The sequence below is a fragment of the Poecilia reticulata genome, linkage group LG14 (assembly GCF_000633615.1).
Source record: "Poecilia reticulata strain Guanapo linkage group LG14, Guppy_female_1.0+MT, whole genome shotgun sequence".
Lineage (NCBI taxonomy): Eukaryota > Metazoa > Chordata > Actinopteri > Cyprinodontiformes > Poeciliidae > Poecilia > Poecilia reticulata.
In genome coordinates, this window is record NC_024344.1 from 14,812,226 (window position 1) to 14,834,899 (window position 22,674).

General features: G+C 41.7%; 2 protein-coding genes across 3 annotated transcripts; one reads left to right on the plus strand and one right to left on the minus strand.

Moving 5' to 3' along the window:
- Positions 1-222: 222 nt before the first annotated feature.
- Positions 223-14,160, plus strand: pik3c3 (phosphatidylinositol 3-kinase, catalytic subunit type 3). Of its 2 annotated transcripts, XM_008427965.1 has the most exons (26): positions 223-615; positions 2,178-2,366; positions 2,461-2,604; positions 2,769-2,898; positions 3,025-3,051; positions 4,263-4,349; positions 5,288-5,383; positions 5,478-5,549; positions 5,650-5,754; positions 5,840-5,932; positions 6,564-6,749; positions 8,125-8,255; positions 9,418-9,502; positions 9,610-9,677; positions 9,758-9,863; positions 9,956-10,072; positions 10,386-10,517; positions 11,146-11,274; positions 11,496-11,565; positions 12,470-12,534; positions 12,612-12,696; positions 12,787-12,861; positions 12,950-13,118; positions 13,291-13,381; positions 13,593-13,718; positions 13,861-14,160. In XM_008427965.1, exons 1-26 carry the CDS (start codon positions 551-553, stop codon positions 13,873-13,875), a joined length of 2,658 nt encoding a protein of 885 aa, XP_008426187.1. In that variant the 5' UTR covers positions 223-550; the 3' UTR covers positions 13,876-14,160. The 2 variants fall into 2 exon arrangements, with proteins under 2 accessions (XP_008426187.1, XP_008426188.1); XM_008427966.1 differs by lacking the exon at positions 3,025-3,051 and having other exon boundaries at positions 224-615.
- A 2,611-nt stretch (positions 14,161-16,771) lies between these two features.
- LOC103475963 (uncharacterized) lies at positions 16,772-22,005 on the minus strand. Its single transcript, XM_008427967.2, has 7 exons — positions 21,569-22,005; positions 21,180-21,300; positions 19,683-19,852; positions 19,380-19,558; positions 18,802-18,964; positions 18,459-18,583; positions 16,772-18,383 (listed from the first exon to the last, which is right to left on the minus strand). Exons 1-7 carry the CDS (start codon positions 21,639-21,641, stop codon positions 18,126-18,128), a joined length of 1,089 nt encoding a protein of 362 aa, XP_008426189.1. The 5' UTR covers positions 21,642-22,005; the 3' UTR covers positions 16,772-18,125.
- Between the last annotated feature and the right edge of the window lie 669 nt (positions 22,006-22,674).

The window sequence follows — 22,674 nt, forward strand, 5'->3', positions numbered from 1 at the left end:
ATGAAAATGAGTGAGGAGTACTTACCTATATATATGTGTAGGTAAGTACTCCACTTGGCATTCGAATAGAATAGTTTTTATGTGTCTGTGTGTTAAAGTATTGTAGATCCTTGATATATTTTTGTACACTGTACCTTTAACTACGAATGCTTGAAGCCCTGCTTCAGACTCAAATAATCAACCCAAGACTCAACGATTGCTTTCATGAACTTCCTCGTCTTGCCGTATCTACATTCTACTACTCTGACCTGACTGGAAATTTCGGTTTCTGCTGTGTAGCTACTAAAAATCTAAAATCATGCCCGGTCAGACTGTAGCTATACTAGCGTCTTAGCAGTGACTAAAAACATTAATTTATAATTTTTAAACAGTTTACAGTCTGATAAAGCCTTCAGTTCCGTTGTCCGGCTTTTATCCGGTGTCTGTGGAGTGTTTCTGCGCCGAGCCGAGGCCTTGTTGTCGCAATAGTCTAACACAAAAAACGTCCGGGGATTTTAATGTTGAAGTCGTCCTGTGTGGGAGTAAAATTTAGTGTTTTTTCCCTCGGAAGATGGACACAGACAAGTTTAACTATGTCTACAGCTGTGACCTGGACATTAATGTTCAACTGAAGATGTGAGTTAGGCTGCTGAAGCCGTGTGTTTTGATGAATCTATGGAACTACTTTGTTCTGCTCGGTGTGTTTGCGGTATGGGTCGGTGCAGCGTTTGACATCTTGCACTGAAGTGGGATTTTACCTTTTAAATCCCTTCAAGTGCTAATTTATTATTTAATAAGTGACAAGAAGAGATAAACTATTTTAATTTGTGTTTTTGGTTCTATGTCCTGTCAGGTCGTCGGTTTCTATTCATAGTGAAATGCAGTGTTTTGATTCACTACATCTTGCTTTGTTGAGTCGGTCCTGTTTGTGACGAGAATAAATAAAGTCTTACATAAAATAACTAGTAAGCGAAAAGTATTGAAATTAATTCACTTGTACTTCCCTGACTCAGGAAGCACGTGCCTTATCGCTCTCCTCCGTGGTAATTTTGTATCTTCATTGATACATTATGCTGATTTAGCAGTAATACACTAGTCGTTTGTCCAAGTTTTCCTTTTCAGCTGGTCAAATGGTTTGGTTTTTCTCTGCACATACCATGCATAGAAACGGAGAACTCCCACTTTCTTTCAGTCTATTAACGCACCAACAAACGGAATGTTCTTTGATGCCCCATTTCTTGAGTTTTTTTTTTTTTTTTTAAGTTTAGGGAAATGTGCTTCGCATTTACGGGAATAATCTTAAATAGTCCTCTGTGGAATGCTTCATGTGGTTTTATTTTTTTTTTTGCTTTTGAAATAAAAGTTCGAAATAAAACAGATTATGCACTCATAGTCTGTTGCAAAGTAGCTCAAACTCTTGTTGCAAGTACTTAGATCTATGACTAGGTCCATTCTAACATATGAATATGCAACAGAGCTGAATCAGACAGCTGATTTATCGCCTCAGACGTCAATATCTAGAGGTGTGCAATACTGGATATTCTGCTATCGATTACATAATAATTCATTACGGGTCCAGTACTGCCAATAACGATACCAATACTCATAAATTAAGTATGGTATTATAAAATTTCTGACCTTAAAGTGTTTTTTCTTTTGAATGATTTTGGTCAAACTTAAGACAGAATTTAGATAAAGTGCATCGGTATCCACAAAATGCATTAATAGCATATTTACATCATGAGCAGAAACAATATAAAAATGAATGAAATTTGGGTGCATTGTTTTCTCAATAAACAAAGTGCAAAAAAAATGTGTTTGAAAGCAAATCAAAGCTGGATCTTTTTTTATGGTAGAGCTGAGTAAATACTGTACAAATTCAAGAGGGCATCTGAAACTAAAGTATTGACTTTAGTATCAACCTCATACTGACACCTACTTGGTCTCAGAATCGACCATCTCTTTCAGATTCTACAGAGTCCTGCTAACTCGCCTAATATTTGAAATGAAATCATTCAGAAAACATATTCGCACCAGTAGTCAACTTTATACATTTTTGTTTTAGCCTGTGCTTCATCAGAAAACTAACAAAAGAAGAGGAAAATAATCAGATGCTTTTTAGCTGGGAAGAGGAATCATAAATCCTGTAGCTGTATTAACAATCAGTTTGCCTTTCTTCTTCTACTCTTCTCCAACAGTGGCAGTTTGGAAGGAAAGCGAGAGCAGAAGAGCTACAAGGCGCTGCTGGAGGACCCGATGCTGCGGTTTTCCGGTCTGTACCAGGAGAACTGCTCGGACCTCTACGTCACCTGCCAGGTGTTTGCGGAGGGGAAACCTCTCGCTCTGCCCGTCCGCACCTCGTACAAAGCCTTCAGCACACGATGGAAGTAAGAACACAATCGGGTTGGGGGGGCGTTTCTTGATCGTACTTTTCCTGTGACAACTACATTTAATTGACTTGTTTTTCTTTCCCATTCCCAGCTGGAACGAGTGGCTGCGGCTGCCGGTGAAGTACCCGGACCTTCCGCAGAGCACCCAGGTCGCGCTCACCGTGTGGGACATCTACGGGCCTGGCAGAGCCATTCCTGTTGGGGGAACCACAGTCACCTTGTTTGGCAAATATGGGTGAGTCTTCTGAGCCACAGCTATGCTTTGTTTGGCTTCTGCTGATATAAGTTAATAAAAAATGAAACTAAAAGAGCTATTGTTTACTTTTTGTTTTGTGTGTGCATCAAAATTTGCACTTATAATTCTCACCTCGTAACTTCTGCCGCTGCTGTTTGCTCCAGCATGTTCCGGCAGGGGATGCATGACCTTAAAGTTTGGCCTGGCGTGGAGGGGGACGGCGGGGAGCCCACCACCACACCAGGACGCACCAGCAGCAGCCTGTCAGAGGACCAGATGGGCAGACTAGCCAAGGTATGGACAGTAAACGAGGAGTAGAGATGATGGTGTGTATCATTTACAACGTGGCATGGCAGAGGATGGAAGGCAAACGGGAAAGCGTGGGATGGGAAGTTGTTTCTAAAGCGTCATCTGTTCCAGGGTCCCGACCTGGAGGTACTCAGTGATGTGAGTACGAATGGAGGAGCTGCCAATGCATTGCGCGCGTGTGTGTGTAAAGTGTGTGTATTGAAAGCCTCGGTCAAAATATGTTTGGATACAAATCTCACCACATCTAGACTGTAGAAAGGACCATAAACGCAGCTGGTCTCTGTTTTGAAGTGTTCTGTGTGGGAAACTAAACACATTTTGACCCAGGTTTTCGGTTTTCTGTGTCCAGGTGTATGGTTTTGTTCCTGAAAGCATCACCCACACACACACACACACACACACGCACACACGTTTGTCTTTAAGTTTTCTACTGTAACTACACACTTATGTTGTCCGGGGTGTGTGCATGCATTTCATTTTTATGACATCACTAAGGTTTACGTAATTACCTCGACTGGATTTAACCTTGGATTTCTAGTTTCCAAAAACTCACAAATTCCTGTGTATGGCAGGAATATAATCGGGTAGGAGTTGGACTCCTACTCGATCAACAAGTTGATCGACCGTAATTAGTGACCGACTGGAAATTCAAATATGCAATCTTTTTTCAGACCAGCGAACACACCACGTCGGTTCTCGTTCAGGTTAGCAACAAAAGCTCTCTTTGCTGTAGACTCTGTCATTGAATGACATGAAATATTTCAGTAGGTATGGGCAACTGCATTGTTTATTGTAACCATGAAAGACTGATCAAAAACTGCTTGGGATTGTTGCTTTCTCTGTGTTACTGGTTTTAACAATGCCGCTTGTACGAAAGCATCAAAAATTATAAATTTATCAGCAATACAATTACACTACTTAGTGCAACCAATGCATTCAAGTCGCCTAGTTGACAAATGTCTTACTTTTAAAGCCGCATTTGTGTTTGTGGAGTTCTGACTGTGTGCAGATCAGCAGCAGTAGGTCGTCGGAAATTTTCCACCGCATTCTGATTTGGGTGTTTTTTGTTTTAATGTTTCGAGAGCAGCGAACTTAGTCTTATCTAAAGCATTGTTTTTGGCAACCACCTTTCTTTAAGGTGCAAGCTTTAATTCCAGCAGCTGAACATGTCTGTGCAGAAATGTTGGACTGGCTACTGGCCTCGAGTTTGTGCATGATTGTTGGAGCTCACCAGCTGCTATCCTGCAAGCGGTTCCACTACAACAAGCAAACAATCAATGTCTGTTGTTTTATAATTTTAACGTCTTTTTCCCTCTTTCCCTGTGTCTTTGCTTCGCATCTCCATCCAGCTGACCAAGGCTCACCGGCAGGGCCACATGGTGAAGGTGGACTGGCTGGACCGGCTGACCTTCAGAGAGATTGAGATGATCAACGAGGTGAGACGGTTTGGTCCAATTCTATCTCCAAACTGAGTTTTTTTTTTTGTTTTTTTCCCAGGTATTCATATAGGTAAAATGTTTACATTTTTATCCTTTTTGAGCAACACTATAGAAAAAAAAAGTTTTAAATGACTACTAGTTTTGTCAACTTTTCTTCTGTATTTGTTGAGAAAAGTGTATGAAAAATGTCAAAAATTATCTGTGAACTTTTGTTGCTTTTCCACTCAGTTTTCAGCCGTTTCAGTCGTTTTACCGCCATGTAAAAATTAGAAAAGAAGCTGAAATTAATGGCTTGACAAAAAAGGGGGCGTATGTAGACAAAAGGCATAGTGGTGAATTATCCTTCCTTTGATTGTCTGTGTAGCAAGTGTAGTTTTATCGGTCAAATTGAGCTCCTACAGTCTGGAAAAGTATGTTTATATTATTGAATTGGATTCATTTTCCAGGTCTGAATAAGTATGGTAAATAAAAATACCACTTGATAATTATGTGTTATTGGTAGATTAATACCTGAACACCAGCTACAAAGTCTTAAAAAAATGCAAACATTTTAAAAAGACTTGAATAAATAAGCAATGCTCAGCCTGGTGGGGGCACAAGTAAAGCCTGGTGGCCTGCCAGGTTTTATGAGCCTGTTTTTTTTTTTCTTTTTTCTTTTGCGTCAGACTGATTTATAGTTATATGGCTTAAAACACACACACACACACACAAAAAAATCATTCCTCCGCAAATGTTTCAGTAACTGATTGGAAAATGAAAGAAAAATGTAAAGGACAACGTTGGCAAAAGAAAGCCTGGAGAAAACGTTGACTGTGATTAGTTTGAAAGATTACAGAAAGTTCTCAGATCTTGGGAACTAAACATGAAGAAAAGAGGGATGGCTCCTGACTTGCACAGGTCTTTAAATTTAGAGAAACAAATGTGTGTTTCTGCAGAGCGAGAAGCGCAGCTCGAACTTCATGTACCTCATGGTGGAGTTTCCTCGCGTCAAGACAAACGACAAGGAGTACAGCATCGTGTACTACGAGAAGGTAAGCCTCACCTTCTTGACATCCGTCCAGGTGTAAAAACTGAACGTCAGCTTTGAGCTGCGTTTTTGTTGATGATCGCTTCTTCTCTGCACAGGACGGGGACGAAGCGTCGCCCTCTCTGTCCAGCAGCGACATCGTCAAAGTCCCCGACCCGCACTTAGGGATGGTGAGATCAGATCTGTGGAATCCCTGCACTCTTAAAGAAGATTTAATTCACCAAGGTTTTAACAGTAATTCTTGGTTTTGCCGGGTCGTCCTCCTCTCAGGAGAACCTGGTGGAGAGCAAGCACCACAAACTGGCTCGCAGCCTCCGCAGCGGCCCCTCGGACCACGACCTGAAGCCCAACGCCGCCACGCGGGATCAGCTCAACGTGAGAAACCGGCGGTTTAAATTTTTTTTACGATTTTAGAAGGATGAAGCCCAACAGTAAGCGAATGTTTGGACGTCGCCAACAGATCATCGTGAGCTACCCTCCAACCAAGCAGCTGAGCTCTGAAGAGCAGGACCTGGTGTGGAAGTTCAGATACTACCTCACCACGCAGGAGAAGGTGGGGACGTTTCTGCTTCCTTTCAGTCGTTCTCTCCTTAGAAACCTGTCACAATGAGCAATAAATCAATTAATTGCTTGATATGTGAAAATAAGGTAGAAAAACAGTCGTTAAAGAGATGCTCGCCTTTAATGTTGAAAATTTGGCATTTTGAGAAATGCTGCAAACATTTGACACCCAGTACAAAGTAGTTGGTTTGCACTATCTGCCACTTTTGCCTGTTTTTCCTGTCAAAGCTGAATTATTCATATGTTTTTGATTATAGAGACTTTATAATCCATTTTAATTCTTGTTGTTTGGTTTATTTATTTTGTATATTAAAATGTTTTCCAGTTCCAGTGTTAAATATTCTTTAGAAGTTAAAGTTGTTGTGTTTTTTTTGTCTTTGAAAGGTGTACCTGCATTACTGTGCTATTATTATTATTATTATTATTATTATTATTATTATTATTATTATTATTATTTTTATTATAGTTGAAAATGGCTTCAAAATGACAATATCATCGTTTTTAGCAATCATTCAATTAAATTTATCGTCCAGCAGAATTTGTTACCGTGACAGGCCTTTCTTCTTATGGCAGCTGTTGTCCATAATTTACCACCTGCTCTCTTCCTCTTCCTCTGGCTTCAGGCTCTGGCAAAGTTCCTGAAATGTGTGAACTGGGATCTGCCCCAGGAGGCCAAGCAGGCCCTGGAGCTGCTGGGCAAGTGGAGGCCCATGGACGTGGAGGACTCCCTGGAGCTGCTGTCTTCCCATTTCACCAACCCCACAGTGAGGCGCTACGCCGTGGCGCGCCTCCAACAGGCTGATGACGAGGTACCGCCAGACCAAACCCTGAAAATAACTTACTGTATGAGCATAATCTCCCACTGAAACATTATGGTGCTCCAGCCTTTGTTTTAAGTACGTTGTCTCAGTTATTGGCACCTTCTAACCATCTCTGAAGTGCAGAATATCAACTTACTGTCTTTTTAAAGTCAGTCAGTGCATCTGGGGATTTGTAATTAGTAAAGCGTGACTTCCTGTTTCCCTTTGTAAATAAATCGCATGACACAGATCCCCATTTTTCTTAGTCACTCTTCGAAACCGGGAGAGAGCTTCCTGTTTAAGCAGGCCAGATGTGTGTTAAAAACGGCCAGAAGAAAACCGCTTTTCGCCTGAACTTGCTCATTTCCAAAAAGCTCTAAGCAGCTGAAGCTGTGACAAACAAGGCCTCACTTTGACCTTATTTGCTTTATCTTGCCTCCGTTCACAGAGAGGAGGGGGATTTGGATTTGGGAGGTAAAAAAAGAAAAAAAAAACTCTCCAAAGCTCACAAAGTGTCATCTTCATTTCATCTACTGCTCATATAAACCATCCATATCTCAGCTCTTTGTTTAGGAGTAATGCCAGGCAAAAGTCCTTTACTTCCTAGATCATATCCAGAATCAGTTGAACATAGAACAAAAACATTCTGATTATAATATAGGACAATCAAGCTACCTTCACCAAGTGCTAAATGCTAATTGGGAAAAAGATGTTTAAGAAAGTCCAGCAGATTGCACTCGGTAGATGATTTTGACCTGGTCCCAGTAGAGAGGAACCGCTCGATGCTAAACCGATAACGACCCAATTCAGCCCAGAAACGGTTCCTGAGATACACAGCCAGGCATGCCTGCCCTTTGACTTTAACTCTATTGAAAACTTGAGCTGAAGAAGAAAGAAATCTTTTTAACATCTTTCTCAGGAAAGAGAGAAAGGGGAGTCAGGGCATCCTTAAAGAGTCTCTTAAGGTCTTAAATTCATCTAAAATGAAGAGGCCTTAAACTGTTTTAAATTAAATAAGAAAATGTAAGTTGGCCTTAAATATGTTAATTGCAGGACTATTTGATGTAGTTTTTTTCTTTTTTCTTGAGGGACGTTTCTGTCGGGGGTTGGATCTCTTTCTGTTGAAGCTACCTGCAGCTAGCTGCTAACATACCCTCACTATCTACCTAGCTAACTTTTTTTTTTTTTTTTTACCTCTGTACTGGTTTTGATTATAATGCAGTAAGTTCCCCCATTTCTCCCCTATATTTATAGTATTTTCAGTCTTAAATTTCTTTCAAAGTGGCATTCAAAATGTCCTTAAAAAGTCTTAAATGTTACTTGCTACAACCTGCAGTAGCTCTGACAGTGCTGACCCCTGCCTGCTCCTCTCTCGTCCCTCCAGGACCTGCTGATGTACCTCCTCCAGCTGGTGCAGGCGCTCAAATACGAGAACTTCAACGACATCCAGGGAGGCCTGGAGCCAGGCAGCAAGAGAGACAGCCAGGGACTTTCAGATGACTCCACGCTGGACAGGTCAGAGCAACATCAGCGGAGCCGCCCTCTGGCTGCACATCACAGCGACAGGCATGAGCTGAAGGGGGCTGTTCGCTGGAAATTGGGGGGGTAGAAATGTCAGCAGGTGATCTAAATTTACCCCCAGATGCGCCGATTTGCAACGTTTGATTATTTCTGTTTCAGGAGGCGTTGAAAACGCTTTGGTTGTAAGGATTTCACTGGCAGCCGCTCGGCTGAGGCTGCAGGCTCAGGCTGTTGGCTCGGCGCAGCGGCCGCACTGACTTCAGTGTCATGTGATAAAATAGTAGTTGATATAATTTTCTGCTTTTAGCTGCTATATTTACACTGCAAAAACACAATATCTGACCAAGTATTTTTGGTCCAGGTTCTAGTGAAAATATCTTATTTTAGTGTTATTTCGAGTGTATTAACTTATAAATTATCAGCAAGACATAGGGGCTTGTATTAAGTCAATAATTTATTAATATTACTAATACAAAATACTAGTTATAAGTGAAATAATCTGCCAATGCAACCAGACATCTTTTCCATATTATAAGTTAATATAATATGTTCCTCTGGCAGATTATTTCACTTCTAAATAGTCATTTTTCATGCATATTAATGAATTTGGGACTTAAAACAAGCTCATATATTGTGCTAAAAGGTTACTTGTAAGTTAGTTTTGTCTCATTTAAGGTGAATTAAGATATTTGCACAAAAAACTAGAGCAAAAATACTTGGTCAGGTTAGGCGTGTCACAATAACAAGTTTTACTGGACGATAAATTGTCCCAGAAATCTTTTCAATAAGTGATGATATTTGGTGTTTTGAAACCATTTTCAAGTAATATATTGATAATGGCATAACAACTCAAGGTTGTTTCTCAGAGACCAACAATCTTTAATTTTTAACACTGGAAGATATTTTAAATATTCAAAATAAATAAATAAAACACAAAAAAAACAATAAATAAAAGGCAAGTAAGAATCACTTTCAACCGAAACCAATCATGCAAACATGATTGCCCTTCAAAAATCATCAGAATAGAAATGATTGCACTAATTTAATTTGTCGCGCTACCAGCCGGTTTATTGTTTACTGCGACAGTGTTCGGTCAGTTTTTTGCAGCGTAGCTGGGATTTTCTGTTTGTCGTTTATCGCTTCGTTTCTGTCTCAGTTCTCAGATCCTGTCGGTTCCGTCCGGATCGTCCTCCACCGCCCAGCAGAAAGGCAAGGAAGGGGCGGACAGCGAGACTCTGGAGGTGATGAAAGCGCCCCAAAAACAACCGAGGATCAAAGAAAACACTCATTTTAAATGATCACATGATCATAAATTTCAGTTTGTGCTTCATTTGTCTATTTTTTGCAGCAAGACTTGTGCACCTTTCTCATATCGCGCGCCTGCAAGAACGCTACGCTCGCCAACTACTTGTACTGGTGAGCAACCATCGTCCAGAAACGGCAGCAGCGTCTCACTGGGACACGACGGTGTAAAATCGACTCGTTTTTCTCCTCAGGTACGTGATTGTGGAGTGTGAGGATCAGGACACGAAGCAGAGGGATCCCAAAACCCACGAGATGTACCTGAACGTCATGAGGCGGTTCAGCCAGGCGCTGCTCAAGGTGAGTGTTTTCCTGGACAGAATTGAGCGTGACATGTTCTGCAGCAAACCAGCTGAGCTGTTTCTTCTTCTTCTTCTCTGTCGGCACCGCAGGGCGATAAGAGCGTGAGGGTGATGCGGTCGCTCTTGGCCGCCCAGCAGACCTTCGTGGACAGGCTGGTGCAGCTAATGAAGGCCGTCCAGAGGGAGAGCGGGAACCGCAAGAAGAAGGTGACAACAGCGTCGGTTTAGTAGTAGATCTAATTTTAAAGAATGGTCACATTCTGCTGAGTTTTCATTCAACAACTTGAGTCTTTTTTTTTTTGTTTGTTTCTTTTATCTTTAGTGAAAAATGTGTTTCTTTTTTGCAGTTTTTGTTCTTCCAGCAAATTGCCTTTTTTTGGGCCTGCATAATGCAATTAACGATGATTTGATTACTGTATTAGGTGATGATTATTTCAATAATCGATTAATCCGATTAATCGCTTTCAACCCTGAACTGCAGTTTAACGAAGCGTCATTATTCCTTGTGAATTCTCCGCAGACGGAGCGGCTGCAGGCTCTGCTGGCCGACAACGAGAAGGTCAACCTCTCGGACATCGAGCCGATTCCTCTTCCTCTGGAGCCTCAGATTAGGATCAGAGGGATCGTCCCGGAGACGGCAACGCTCTTCAAGGTTTTCCGCTGACTAAGTCCTCCTCTGATCACGTGTCCGTCTGCCTTCGAAAGCAGATGACTGTCTGACACCTGTCGCTCAGGTGCTGCAAGTGGAATAAAACTGTTTCCATATTGACGTAAATGTAGCTACACAGATTAAGAAATACTGTCGACTTAAATGGAGGATCCGTTTGTGTAGAACCAGGTGGCGCGTTGGTGCAACAGATGAAGCTGGATTTCTTCCTCTTACTGATGCACACACATCTCCTCCTGCATTTCAGCTTGTTGTTTTAGTTTGCTTTAGGAGCGAAAAGCCTCCACTGAGGAATAAAAGAGCAAACAATAGACTGTTGATTGATGTGTTGTCGACAAAACTTTGAAATGTTCTAAAACGGCGTATTATCTTCCATCCACTTTATAATCCTCCGCTACAATGTAAATACAAACATTTCAACTCTTTGAAGGACTTGTGTGTCGGGTGGAAGAGCAACCCCCACCGTGTTTTCAGCTTTGCGTCAGATCCTGTCTGCGTTCTGTCTCACTCTGTCTGCGTTCTGTCTCACTCTGCCTGCGTTCTGTCTCACTCTGTCTGCGTTCTGTCTCACTCTGCCTGCGTTCTGTCTCACTCTGCCTGCGTTCTGCCGCAGAGCGCTCTGATGCCGGCCAAGCTGATCTTCAAAACCGAGGACGGGGCCATGTACCCCGTCATCTTCAAACACGGAGACGACCTGAGGCAGGACCAGCTCATCCTGCAGATCATCTCGCTCATGGACAAAGTAAGAGCTGCTTGAAATCCTCTCTACGGTGGTTTGCTTTCCGTTTGATTTGAATGTATCTGTAAAATAAATAACAAAGTAGCTTGGAATAAGAACTGAAACCTGTCGGGACGGGATTCTGAGATGTCACCCTCACATGTACACACATAGCACTTCTTGGCAAGCTGGTAATGAAATTTAACTGGCACTTCTTGATGATTTGCTTGTGTTTTTGTGTTCAGCTGTTAAGGAAAGAGAACTTGGACCTGAAACTGACTCCATATAAGGTTCTGGCCACCAGCACCAAACACGGTAAGCACTCATTTCCTCTTATTTCCTCTGGAGTTCAGACAAAACCAGGTTGTTTTTGTTGCAAAAGAGTTTATACACCTGGCAGCAGAATATTGAATTATAGAGTCTATAATGGACTATTCTGATACTGAATTTAATCTAGGACTGAGAGATAAATCTATTTTGCAGATTACAGATCTGCAGATTACTCAAACTTTTTTATTTTTTTTTTGTTTGTTTTTGAAGATTACATTTTTTGTAAAATTCGATCCTTTTTTTCCACCAATGCAATGCAACCCATTTTTTTTACTGAATTATTCTCAGGTTTTCATAGTTCAGAGTGATGTCAGCATTCTGTTGTCTATTTGGACTTTGAAATCAGGTCAGCTCCATCATGGAGTATTAGGACAAGGCTGCGATTTTTTTTTTACTTAACCAGAATAAATCCGTAAATTTATGAGAAGTCCAGCGCGAAAAATAACAACAAATTAAAATGAGGAATGTTGAGCATATTGTGTTGAAGTTGGTTTAAGTTTTACGATAAGGAAATGCTCCGTCTTTCAACACATCAGCATCAAATTATCATCACTATCAGGACTTTAAAACGATTGTACAAATTAATGTACAATGTACAAATTAACCATTGAAGCTTTTTTTTTCCTCAATAAAATGACTTCTCGTAATTTTAAAGATGTTCCAGTAAGATTGCGTCTTTATTCTGTTAATATTACGTCTGCATTCTAGTAATTGCATAAAAATTCTGGGAGACGATTAAAATAAAAGACGGTTTTTGACAAGATTTTCTGTCAATTCTTTGAAAAGAAAGTGAATTTTTTTTTAAATACTAAAATCAGATCTGATATGGGGGGAGGGGGGTTGGAGTTTTTATTTTCTACATGACCAAAGTCGCACGTTATTGTTCCAGGTTACATGCAGTTCGTCCAGTCCGTTCCTGTTGCCGAGGTTTTGGCCACCGAGGGCAACATCCAGGTGAGCCGGTTTGACCGCAGTGGTATGTACAGAGGTGTGAGTGAGAACAATGATCCGATCCGTTCTCGTTGACGCAGAGCTTCTTCAGGAAGCACGCGCCGAGCGAAAAGGGCCCCTACGGCATCAGCTCCGAGGTGATGGACACCTACGTCAAAAGCTGCGGTGAGACTCTCGGCATGATTAACTTCAAATGAAACACATAACCAGCTGAACTCGGCAGCATATTGAACGAATGTCCCTCTGCTCCTCCAGCTGGTTACTGCGTCATCACTTACATCCTGGGAGTCGGAGACAGACACCTGGACAACCTGCTGCTGACGAAAACTGGTGAGGGGGGAAACGGGTCTGTGAAGCCAGGCCGACTGCACAAACCCAGGTTCAGGATTTTTTTTTATCCTCGCTCTCGCTCTTCCAGGGAAGCTCTTCCACATAGACTTTGGCTACATCCTGGGTCGAGACCCCAAGCCGCTGCCGCCGCCCATGAAGCTGAGCAAAGAGATGGTGGAGGGCATGGGGGGGACGCAGAGCGAGCAGTACCAGGAATTCAGGAAGCAGTGCTACACCGCCTTCCTCCACCTCAGGAGGTACTAATATTTATCCCAAACTCTTTGAGTGTAGACATTTATCAGTCTTTCAGTTGAACGGTCGGGTTTATTGTTGTGTTTGAGGGACTGTTATATGCTAATGTGTGTTTTAGAAAAGTGTTCACTGCGGAGATCGGATCAGTTTGTAAAATTCTTTCGCTTGTTTTGTCAGGTACTCCAACCTGATCCTGAATCTTTTTTCCCTCATGGTGGATGCCAATATTCCTGACATCGCTCTGGAGCCTGACAAGACAGTTAAAAAGGTGGCAAAAATGCTTATTCACGTTGATCCTTCTGTAAACTTTTAGAAAAAGTGTGGAGGATGAAAAGAAGTGGGAACATTTTCTTTATTTCACTATTTATTTTTGGATGGACAGCCCTGATGGACTGAGCAGTGCTTTGGCATCTTGTTTTGCCGGCCTGTGGTCGGCTTCTCGCCACACCGTGATAACTGTAACTCTGACGTGCCGCCAGGTGCAGGACAAGTTCAGACTGGACCTGTCGGATGAGGAGGCGGTTCACTACATGCAGAGCCTGATCGACGAGAGCGTGGGAGCTTTGTTTGCTGCTGTGGTCGAGCAAATACACAAATTTGCACAGGTGAGCCCGCTCCGCAGCAGATGATCACCGCTTTGTGCAGCTGAGTGTTTTATTTTGCAGAGAACGATCCAAAAAATTTCAGCTTTCTTCTAAATAAGACGAGAACACAGCCCAACTCGACCTCCGTTTCTGTCTTTTCCAGTATTGGCGCAGATGAACAATGCAGACGACGGGGCGACGTGAGGCTGACCTGGACGAAAGCTTGGCACCACAAATATGCGATCATGAAGCTCTGGCCCTGGCCTGCGTGTTCACGAATATGGACAAGAGGAAACCCGGAGACACTGCTGGGGACAAAAAAGGCCAAGAACGCACTGCCAACCTTTGCTGAAAGACGACAAACCAAGGACATGTAAATCTTCTGTTTGCTCCTGTATATACGTTGTACAATAATTACGGAATGAATGAAACGTGAGGCCAAATAAAGAGACTGTTGCTACGACCGAGCGTGCCGAGTGTTTTCACTCGGAGCTGGTGTATATTTTCCCGTCGGTTGCGGCCCGAGCGGAGCTGCTGAGCAGCGTTTATGGTACGTAACGCGTTTCTGCTGACCGGTCATGCTGTCGATGCTGGGGGTAGGAACAAGCTGAGCTCTGAGGTTTGGTGAGTCACTGACAGAGTGACTAAGCATTTCCTGTTGGAGAAGGCCAGAACTCACTGCTTTATATCAGATAGTGAACTTTTTTTTTTTTTTTCTACCTGACTGCTGTTTAACATAAAACATCCGTGACGAAGTACAAAGGTGGGCGATATTTTTAGTTGCGCATCACTCCAGATTCTGGGAGATTTTAGTCATATGTTACAGAAATCCATATATTTTTTTATTCTAAAACTTGTGTCCATGGATACATATTTGGATAAAAGCGCTGCACATATTTTTATTGGGAAATTTGGAAAATCCAAAGCTGATGTTGGAAAAACAGCTCAAATTTTAGGAGTGTGTAAAAAGATGCACATTTTCCTTTTGAATCATGAACATCAAGGTTCATTTGTGGCCTTGCTAAGTCTTCAATGTTAATTTGTTACACTCAATATTTTCTCTGTTCATAGGTAAAATGGCTCTCGCTTTCCATACTGAGAGGCATCTGATTTTTTCCCTTCTTGAACCGTTTTTAAATTGGGGTTGTGTTGCTTTTTGAGATCTTATAGACTACTTCATGTTGGAACAATGGGTTCATTTTGGGTGATTTCCTGATAAAGTGTGTTTTTGCACAACCATTTGTGTCAGGATTTTAGACATAAAAAAACAAAGTAAAACACCTCCATTCTCAAAAAAAAAAAAAAGAAAAAAAAAAGTTACATCTCAGCAGTTGTGTTGGATCCAAATTGATCAATGTTGTACTCTCTCGCCGGTGGTACTTGACTAGCGTTTCAAGCTACTCCTATATTTCACTTTTAGCTAGAAAATGCCTGCTAAACCAAATAACTGCAGAAAATGTTTCTGCTACAAACAGAAACCACCAAAAAGAAATGCAGTTCATAACTCCTAACGGGACTAAACAGAACCCAACCCTGCTCTGGTTACCAGTTTGAAAAGCACTGGGACATGCTAACTGCTAGTAGCAGCGCCAGCTAACAGGTTTACCCGTTCGCATCTGACGAAAGGATCATGGTCACCAAGAGGTGTACAGTTTAATGTGTGAAAATGGTTTTATGAGAGAGCAAGAAAGGAAAATAGACCGATGGTAACCACAGTTTTATAATATGACCCCCGTTTCGAAACAAATGTAAACTATTCTTAACTAAAACTATCAAAATGCTGCCATGCTAATGCTAATCAAAAGCGCTACGAATCAGTGCAATTTCCGTTCAGGTCGGAGCCTTCATTGCAAATTGCATGTGCGTCCTGCTTCTTGACGGTGAACATCTCGGCTGTTGTGTAATCAGGTGTTGATGAAACAAGCCAGCTCTTCATGCAATCATCCGGACCTTCCCGCCGAGCGGATTAATAAAACCCGATCCCACTGGCTCTGCCACGTCGGCCCCCCAGGTCTGTGTGTTCAAACAATTCTGGATGGCCAAACCCACAAAGAGCCTCAATGTTCTGGAAAGAATGCAACACCAGCAAAAACAGAAGACAGAAAACGGAGATGGCAAGACGTTCTTTGTTTTCATGCAGGGGGCAACAGTGAGTCAGACGTGTCTTTAAAACAATAAATGATGGAAAAAGTCTGCTTTGTTATCTCTCTGGCTGCTAAATGTAGTGGAGGAGGGTTTAAACATGTCCATGCTTCTTGTTTTGAGGTGGTCATGCTTTTGGACTTTAACTGGGTCTCAGCTCAGAGAGCGAACAGAGAAAAACCACAACCAGATTTAGATTCTTCACCGAGCTGTGATTATGTACACACACAGAGAAATTATTTTTGCCCCAGCAGTTAAGTCTCCCTGTTGCTGCACTGCCAGTCACAAGAAACAGATAAATATACTGACGCAGCTCTGATTGGTAACCATGTTTGATATGCTATGGGTAAATAAAGATTAAAATTAACTTGGGAGGGGGGGGGACAACAAATTGCCAGACGTGTCTCATCAATAAACTTTAATAGAAACTAGAAACGCAAAATAGACCAAAAGGTCTCAAACTGGAACACATCATGACCTGACACATCCGGTCAAAAAAGAAAAACAAAATTCAACAACGACTGGGAATAAATCACCAGTCTGTTTCAGAGGCATTTTGAAATTTCTCCACAAACGGAGAAATGACATCGAACAGCAACATCCAAGAGTGCATTTTCTTTTGACTTTCCTCCTGGGTTTGAACTTATTTATACATCTCTTTAACAATGAATTGCTTCTTACAACTGTTTTAAAACGGCTCTGGATTAGTGCTTGATTAATCTCTCTGGTTTAGATCATTCTTTACATTACAATGCTCTTTCAGAACTCCGTTTTGATAGAAAGTGCAACACTCAACAGCAAATTCTACCAACATGGCATACATGTGTTTAATCACAGGCAACATGTAACAAAAACATGGGTTTAGGTGCTTTAAATATTGGAAACAAACAAATCTCAAGTCTGAACTAAAGTAAAATCAGTGCGACGTTCATATATGTAAAACGAGTCATTGTTGACCGTCTCGATTAAAAGCTTTTCTGCTCATGGAGTTGTGTTTTAAATATTCATGCAGCTTCTACAGTAGAGTGAACCTAGAGTCTTGTCACTGAAACACATCAAGTAGTGAATTTACAGATGTATTTCCTGGACCAGAACCGGGCCACAGCGATAAAGTAAACCAAATGGTTGAAGGCCTATAGCACTTCCAGACATTGACTTTGTGTCCTCAGGCCACTTTGTAACTGATTTGGCAGTATAAGTGTGGGTCATTTTCCATCCTGAAGACCTACAGGTCACCAAGAAAGTCTTCATTTTGCACTCTGCGTTCCACATTACTGGAGGAATAGGGTTATGAGATGTGGAGAGGCGAACACACACCTCCAAATTGTACATAGGCTGGTTCACCAAAATGGAGAGTTTCTTCTTCTTCTTCTTAAAAAAAAAAGAGATTTACTCAGGAAGGCACTTTGTACAGAAACCTCCCTATTCTGCATCCTCTTATCTTTTGATAAAAATCCTGAACCTGAATGAAGTTCCTCCCCCACCTTCTGTCAAAGGTTTGTGCAGCAAAACTTGTCGTTTGTGCTGCTATCATTTTAAAGATGTTAATAAATGTTCCCTGAAGTCATAAAAGGTCAACCAAACCCCCTAACTTTCTTCAAATCAGTGTCAGTCAACTCATCTACCTTTGTACAGCAAAAATGTTTTGTTTGTGCTGCTTCTACTTTGAAGAAATTAGTGAAAGTTTAAAGGTCAACAGGTCAACCAGCCGACCCACGTCACCCGAATCTGACAAAATGGGTGTCAAATGTTTGTGCTACGTTTGTGCTGGCTTTGGTTCATTTGTGCCGCTGTCGCTCTATAGATATTGATAAAAAACAGTAATCAGAGGTCATTAGAGGTCAACCTTCTATCCATGCTTACAATTACAACATCTGACAACTCGGCTACGTTTGTGCAGCAAACATTTTCATTTGTGCTGCTTTTGATTTTGGAAGATGTTGATGACGACCTCTGGAAACTTTTTTTTACTAAAATCTTTAAAATGATAGCAGCACAAGCAAAATGTTTTACCCCTCAAACGTTTTGACACCAGTTTTGTTGGATTTGAAGACAGTGAGGGGGCAGGGGGGTGGTGGGGTGTGCAACTAGACTCAGGTAAATCCTGGTTGTGTTTTCTCCTGATGCTGGCGGTGCATGAACCTCGCTCTTTTGTAGGAAGTTTCCACAGAAAAAGCAGCTGTGGAAAACATTTCTGGCAAAGTAGGGAGACCGGGAGATCATGAGGTGTTCCTAATCCAGTGTGAAGCGAGCCTACTGAAAACCGTTTTTAAATGTCACTGCGTTTCAGTTTTTGTCTGACGTCTCCACATAGAAGTGGGACAAAGTGGGATTCCTTACACCAGAGTCCAAGCCTTTTTTCTGCCTCTGTCCTCCATTGTGACAACATACCATACCCCTGCTGGTATCATGATGCACAAGGTGGCTTGAGCTTTTGTTTTCTACGTTCCAGTCGACGGAGCCGTGGCCTTCTAATAGCTCCAGGTGGATGTCACAAGGGTCACAGACGGGGGGAGCCAAAGACTCCACGTCCTGAGAAGTTGCCTAAAGCAAGAAGAAAAGCTAAGAACACAATCGTTTGTTGGCTGAACGCTGGGGTGAGGTTGGAGAAAATCCTACCAGGGCCTTGGGTGGATTGTCCGGGGCCGGTCGGTCCCGTCTGGGTTTTCGCAGAAACACCATGAGAAACAACAGAAGGAACACAAAGGACAGACCAGTTCCAAGACACAGCATTGGCAGCATCCCTGCAGACGCAAAAACAACAAAACAACAAACAAAGCTGAAGGACTGATGACGCATTAAACATCAGCAGGAGATCAGATTGGCTCTTTAGGTTCAACATCTGGTTCGATTGAACTGGTTCGTCATGTGAGACCTTCTCTGGCCTCTCAGTCAGAGAGAACTAAATGCATCTCCCTCTGAAGATCCAGGCAGTTTCAGTGATTTCCTGACTCCTCCTGACCTGATCTGGAGCCAGTTTCAACACACCCCAGAGCGGATTTGGGGGAAGCAGCCATGGAGAAGGTCGGGAAGGAGAAGTTGGCCTCGGCACAGTAGTTCTGACCCGGAGACAAACCCGAGAACTCAACAACGGAAACCACTTCCTGAGTCCAAACCGTGCGGCTCTGTTACACACAAACAAGAAAACGGACCTGCATCAAAAGCTGTGCAAGTTTTGAGACCTTTTGTATCGAGTAAAAGATCTATGTTAATTTTTTTAACGAATGCAATACTGAAAGTATAATCTGATTAACACTTTATTGTTACGGTATCAGACGGTTTTGGATTTTCTAGATCAGATGTGTCAAATTCATTTTCGTTCATGTCAAGATCATGAATGTCCTCAAAGGGCCACCCGTGACAGAACGTATTGATTTTTATTATTCAACCAGCTACATCTATATTAATAATAATAATGATGATAATAATAATAATAATAATAATAATAATAATAATAATAATAATAATAATAATAATAATAATAATAATAATAATAATCTTCATTTAACAGAAAATATTTTTACATTTGCACTGTCAGACCTGGTTGTCAGAGCGGTTGAGCTCATTGAACACGGTGACGGTGGTCCAGGGGTCTATCAGCGTCGAGATGGGACAGCACACGTCACGAGAGCACCCCCTGCTGGTAGCGCAGGGGAACTGCACCTTCACAGACAGGCTGTCGTTGTTCAAAGAGACTGAGACAGACGGAGGGCTGAAGGCTGCGGGCGGAAAAGAGAGAGCAGGAATGATTCATTTATTTACACCTCAAAACAGCTAGAAAAATGAAACATTTCATATTGTATTTTTGGCTTGAGTTTACAACAGCATAGATAAGCCACTGACTGAAGTCGCTGTAGTCAAACTTGTGTGGCTTATTCCACACAATGGAGCTGGGGCTGAGGTGGACTCCAAGGCGAATCATGTTGTAGAGCTCAAAGTTTGAAAAGACCTGGGAGACGTCGCAGCTCCGGGAGGAGATCCAAACGCACCACGGGACGTCCTGCCAGGGATCCCTGCAGCGCACAAACTCAACATCTCAGATGCATAATAACAGCTTTTTCCTCTTCTGCTGCTCCCTCTGGCTTTACTTTTTAAAAAGGTTTTTCAATAGAAGAATGTAGGTCCCAAGAGTCAGCAGCTGAAATAGGGGTTTTATAAATATTGTGCGTATGGGGAAAAAAGAAAAACACTCATGAAAGTGAAATGATCGATAGCTCTTCGTATTATCAGATTTTAGCTAAGCAAAAGTTAAAGAAAAACAATTGTAGATATCAGTGACGTGCGGTCAGGGGAGGCAGGTCCTCACCTGTCATCATGGAAAAATAAAATATAATAATAAAATCAGTTATAAAGATATTTTCACCCTGTGGTTTGTACTAAAAAGTACCTGTTTTTCATTTAATTTAACCAAATCGGATTTTTTTTTTCTTCAAAATTACAGATTTTTCGCATTTTCCCATTCAAATGGTTGGAAGCGAAGCCGGTGAGGCAGCAGTGAGCTGAGCCTCACCTGGGATTGCGCAACCTCTCGTTAACTGCACCGGTTGCCATTCTATGAGAGCATGCTCCTCCTGTCTGTACGTCGCCAATAAAATGGTTAAAAACATTTAATGTATGAACTGATTTTCCATAATTTAGCTTATGTATTTAATGTACTGTGTTTTTATTGTCACCAAGTGTGTGTGTAACGTGTTTCGTGTGCTGAGGAGCCATCAGAAACGGCAGAGGACAGACTCGAGGTGAGGCAGGCAGTTCTCACTGGGGGCGCTCATGAACCCAGACATTGTAACTCCACAACTGCAGAGTAAAAGACAGTTACAGCGATCTAGCCATACAGAAGCTGCGCTGATACAGAGCGAGAAAGACGTGGTTTTGAGTTGTACTTTAACAGTTTCTCTCTTTGCTGTTAAGCACAGCATGAAATTAATAATATCTACATGTCTAAGTTTGAGTGAGATAACGGAATTATTCTGTCTGTAGAAGTGGAAAGGCGGTTTATACATATCCAATAAATGCACACCGCATATTTTGAAAAGAAAAAAAAACGGAAAAAAAACCCCCGCTGAACATCTGCAACATAAATACTAGCTAGTTTTGGAAGGCCTTTACTTCCCTTCTTGTGTCATTTACTTTTTTTTTTTTTTTTTTTTAATCGGACCTGCACCACTGTTGGAGTTTCATACAAGTTTTATACAATAAAACCAAGTGTTGAAATTATGACATTTTCTGCCAATATTTGAAATGTTTGGAATAACTGCTACCAAGAGTACATATTTATGCAGTAACTGAGTCAGGAGTCGATTTTCTGGCCTCCCACACACACGGGAGATTAGGACTTACCCCTGAGTCTTTGTCTGCACCGTGTAGGTGATATTAGGACTGGCATGGGGACAATCCCACCGCAGGAGGCAACCTAAGTCCAGCGATTCCACAGCGGTGTAGCAGACTAACCCAGTCGACCCTGAGAGGTTTGCACGAAACGCAGACACAGAAATAGCCCAGTCACATAGGTGCTAACTGAACCCTTAAGTCCAACTGTCACAACTTCAAACTGCACCAACGTGCCACAAAACGTAACATGATGCAACATTTGACAAAAATGCCAAAAAAAAAAGGAACCATCGTTTAGCAAGGGGGAGAGGGGGCATTTAATGAAGATGTTAAAGTTTAATCAGCATCGAAATGCGTCATTTACCCAGAGTCATCACCCAGACATCTTCAGGACTCACCTGCGATGAGTTGGACAGTTATCACAGACAGCACAAATTCAAATCCACGCCGTGGGGAACGCTGTGACCTCATGACCTCTGCGCCACCTCTGAACCGAGGAAAGCGAGGCTGTGATGAGCTCAAACGATGCGCAGCTCGGAGGATCGGAAGTCAGCGACTCCCTTTGAAACGGGACCGGTGAAGAAGACGTGGCGATGAGCCATGGAGGAGGCGGGAGAAGTGGCTGTGGCAGAGACTGGAAGGTGGACGGGGAGGAGGAGAGGGATAAGGACTCAATTAAAGGCGGGTTGATTTTGTAAGAGAGGGCAGGCTGAGTGATCCACTTAGAGGGGAAGGTGAGAAAAGAAACCATGAATGGGAGCGCTGCAAGCTAGTCTGTGTAGTACTCTAATGTATCTGTGCTGTGAACAGCCAATTCATTTTCAAGTTCTGGATTGAATTGTCTGCAATAGGAATCAAGCGAAAATGAAATAATTTAATAATTTAAATGAGGTATTGAGATGATTTCCCAAGTGTACGATGCAAATCACCAGCTTGATGTGCGTTTTGTGCATAAAATGAAGTATTTATGACAGTTTTCTCATGTCACTTCAAGACCCTTTATAGTGTATACTATTACAAAAAAAAAGGGAACAATTTGGGTATTTAAAAATTGTGTCATCTTTTCTGACACTTTACTAAACTGTGTCACAGATTGTTGCTCGAAAAACAAACTTAATACACCAACAAGATGCTAATATAATGACACTGAAGGTCTAATACGTCTTCCTCATTTAAAAATATTTTGTTAATGTGTGAATGATTTAGTTATGTTTTAATTTGTCAAATAGTTCTTAGCAAAACAGACCAATGTGCTGAATATCGATAACTTTAATATATTTTTAACTTATTCACCAAATATAGTACGTCAAGCTAAAATAAGCTAATCTTTATTTTAACTTCTCAGTCAACTGGTTTCTTAAAACATGTCACTAGCAGAAATCCAACTCAAAATTACCAACTTGCATTACATTTAAACAGAATTAATGGTAAATTTTTTTTACCAAGCTCTAAACTAGCAGAGAAAGCTAAAAAATAAATTACACGCATGTAAATAAAATTTGAT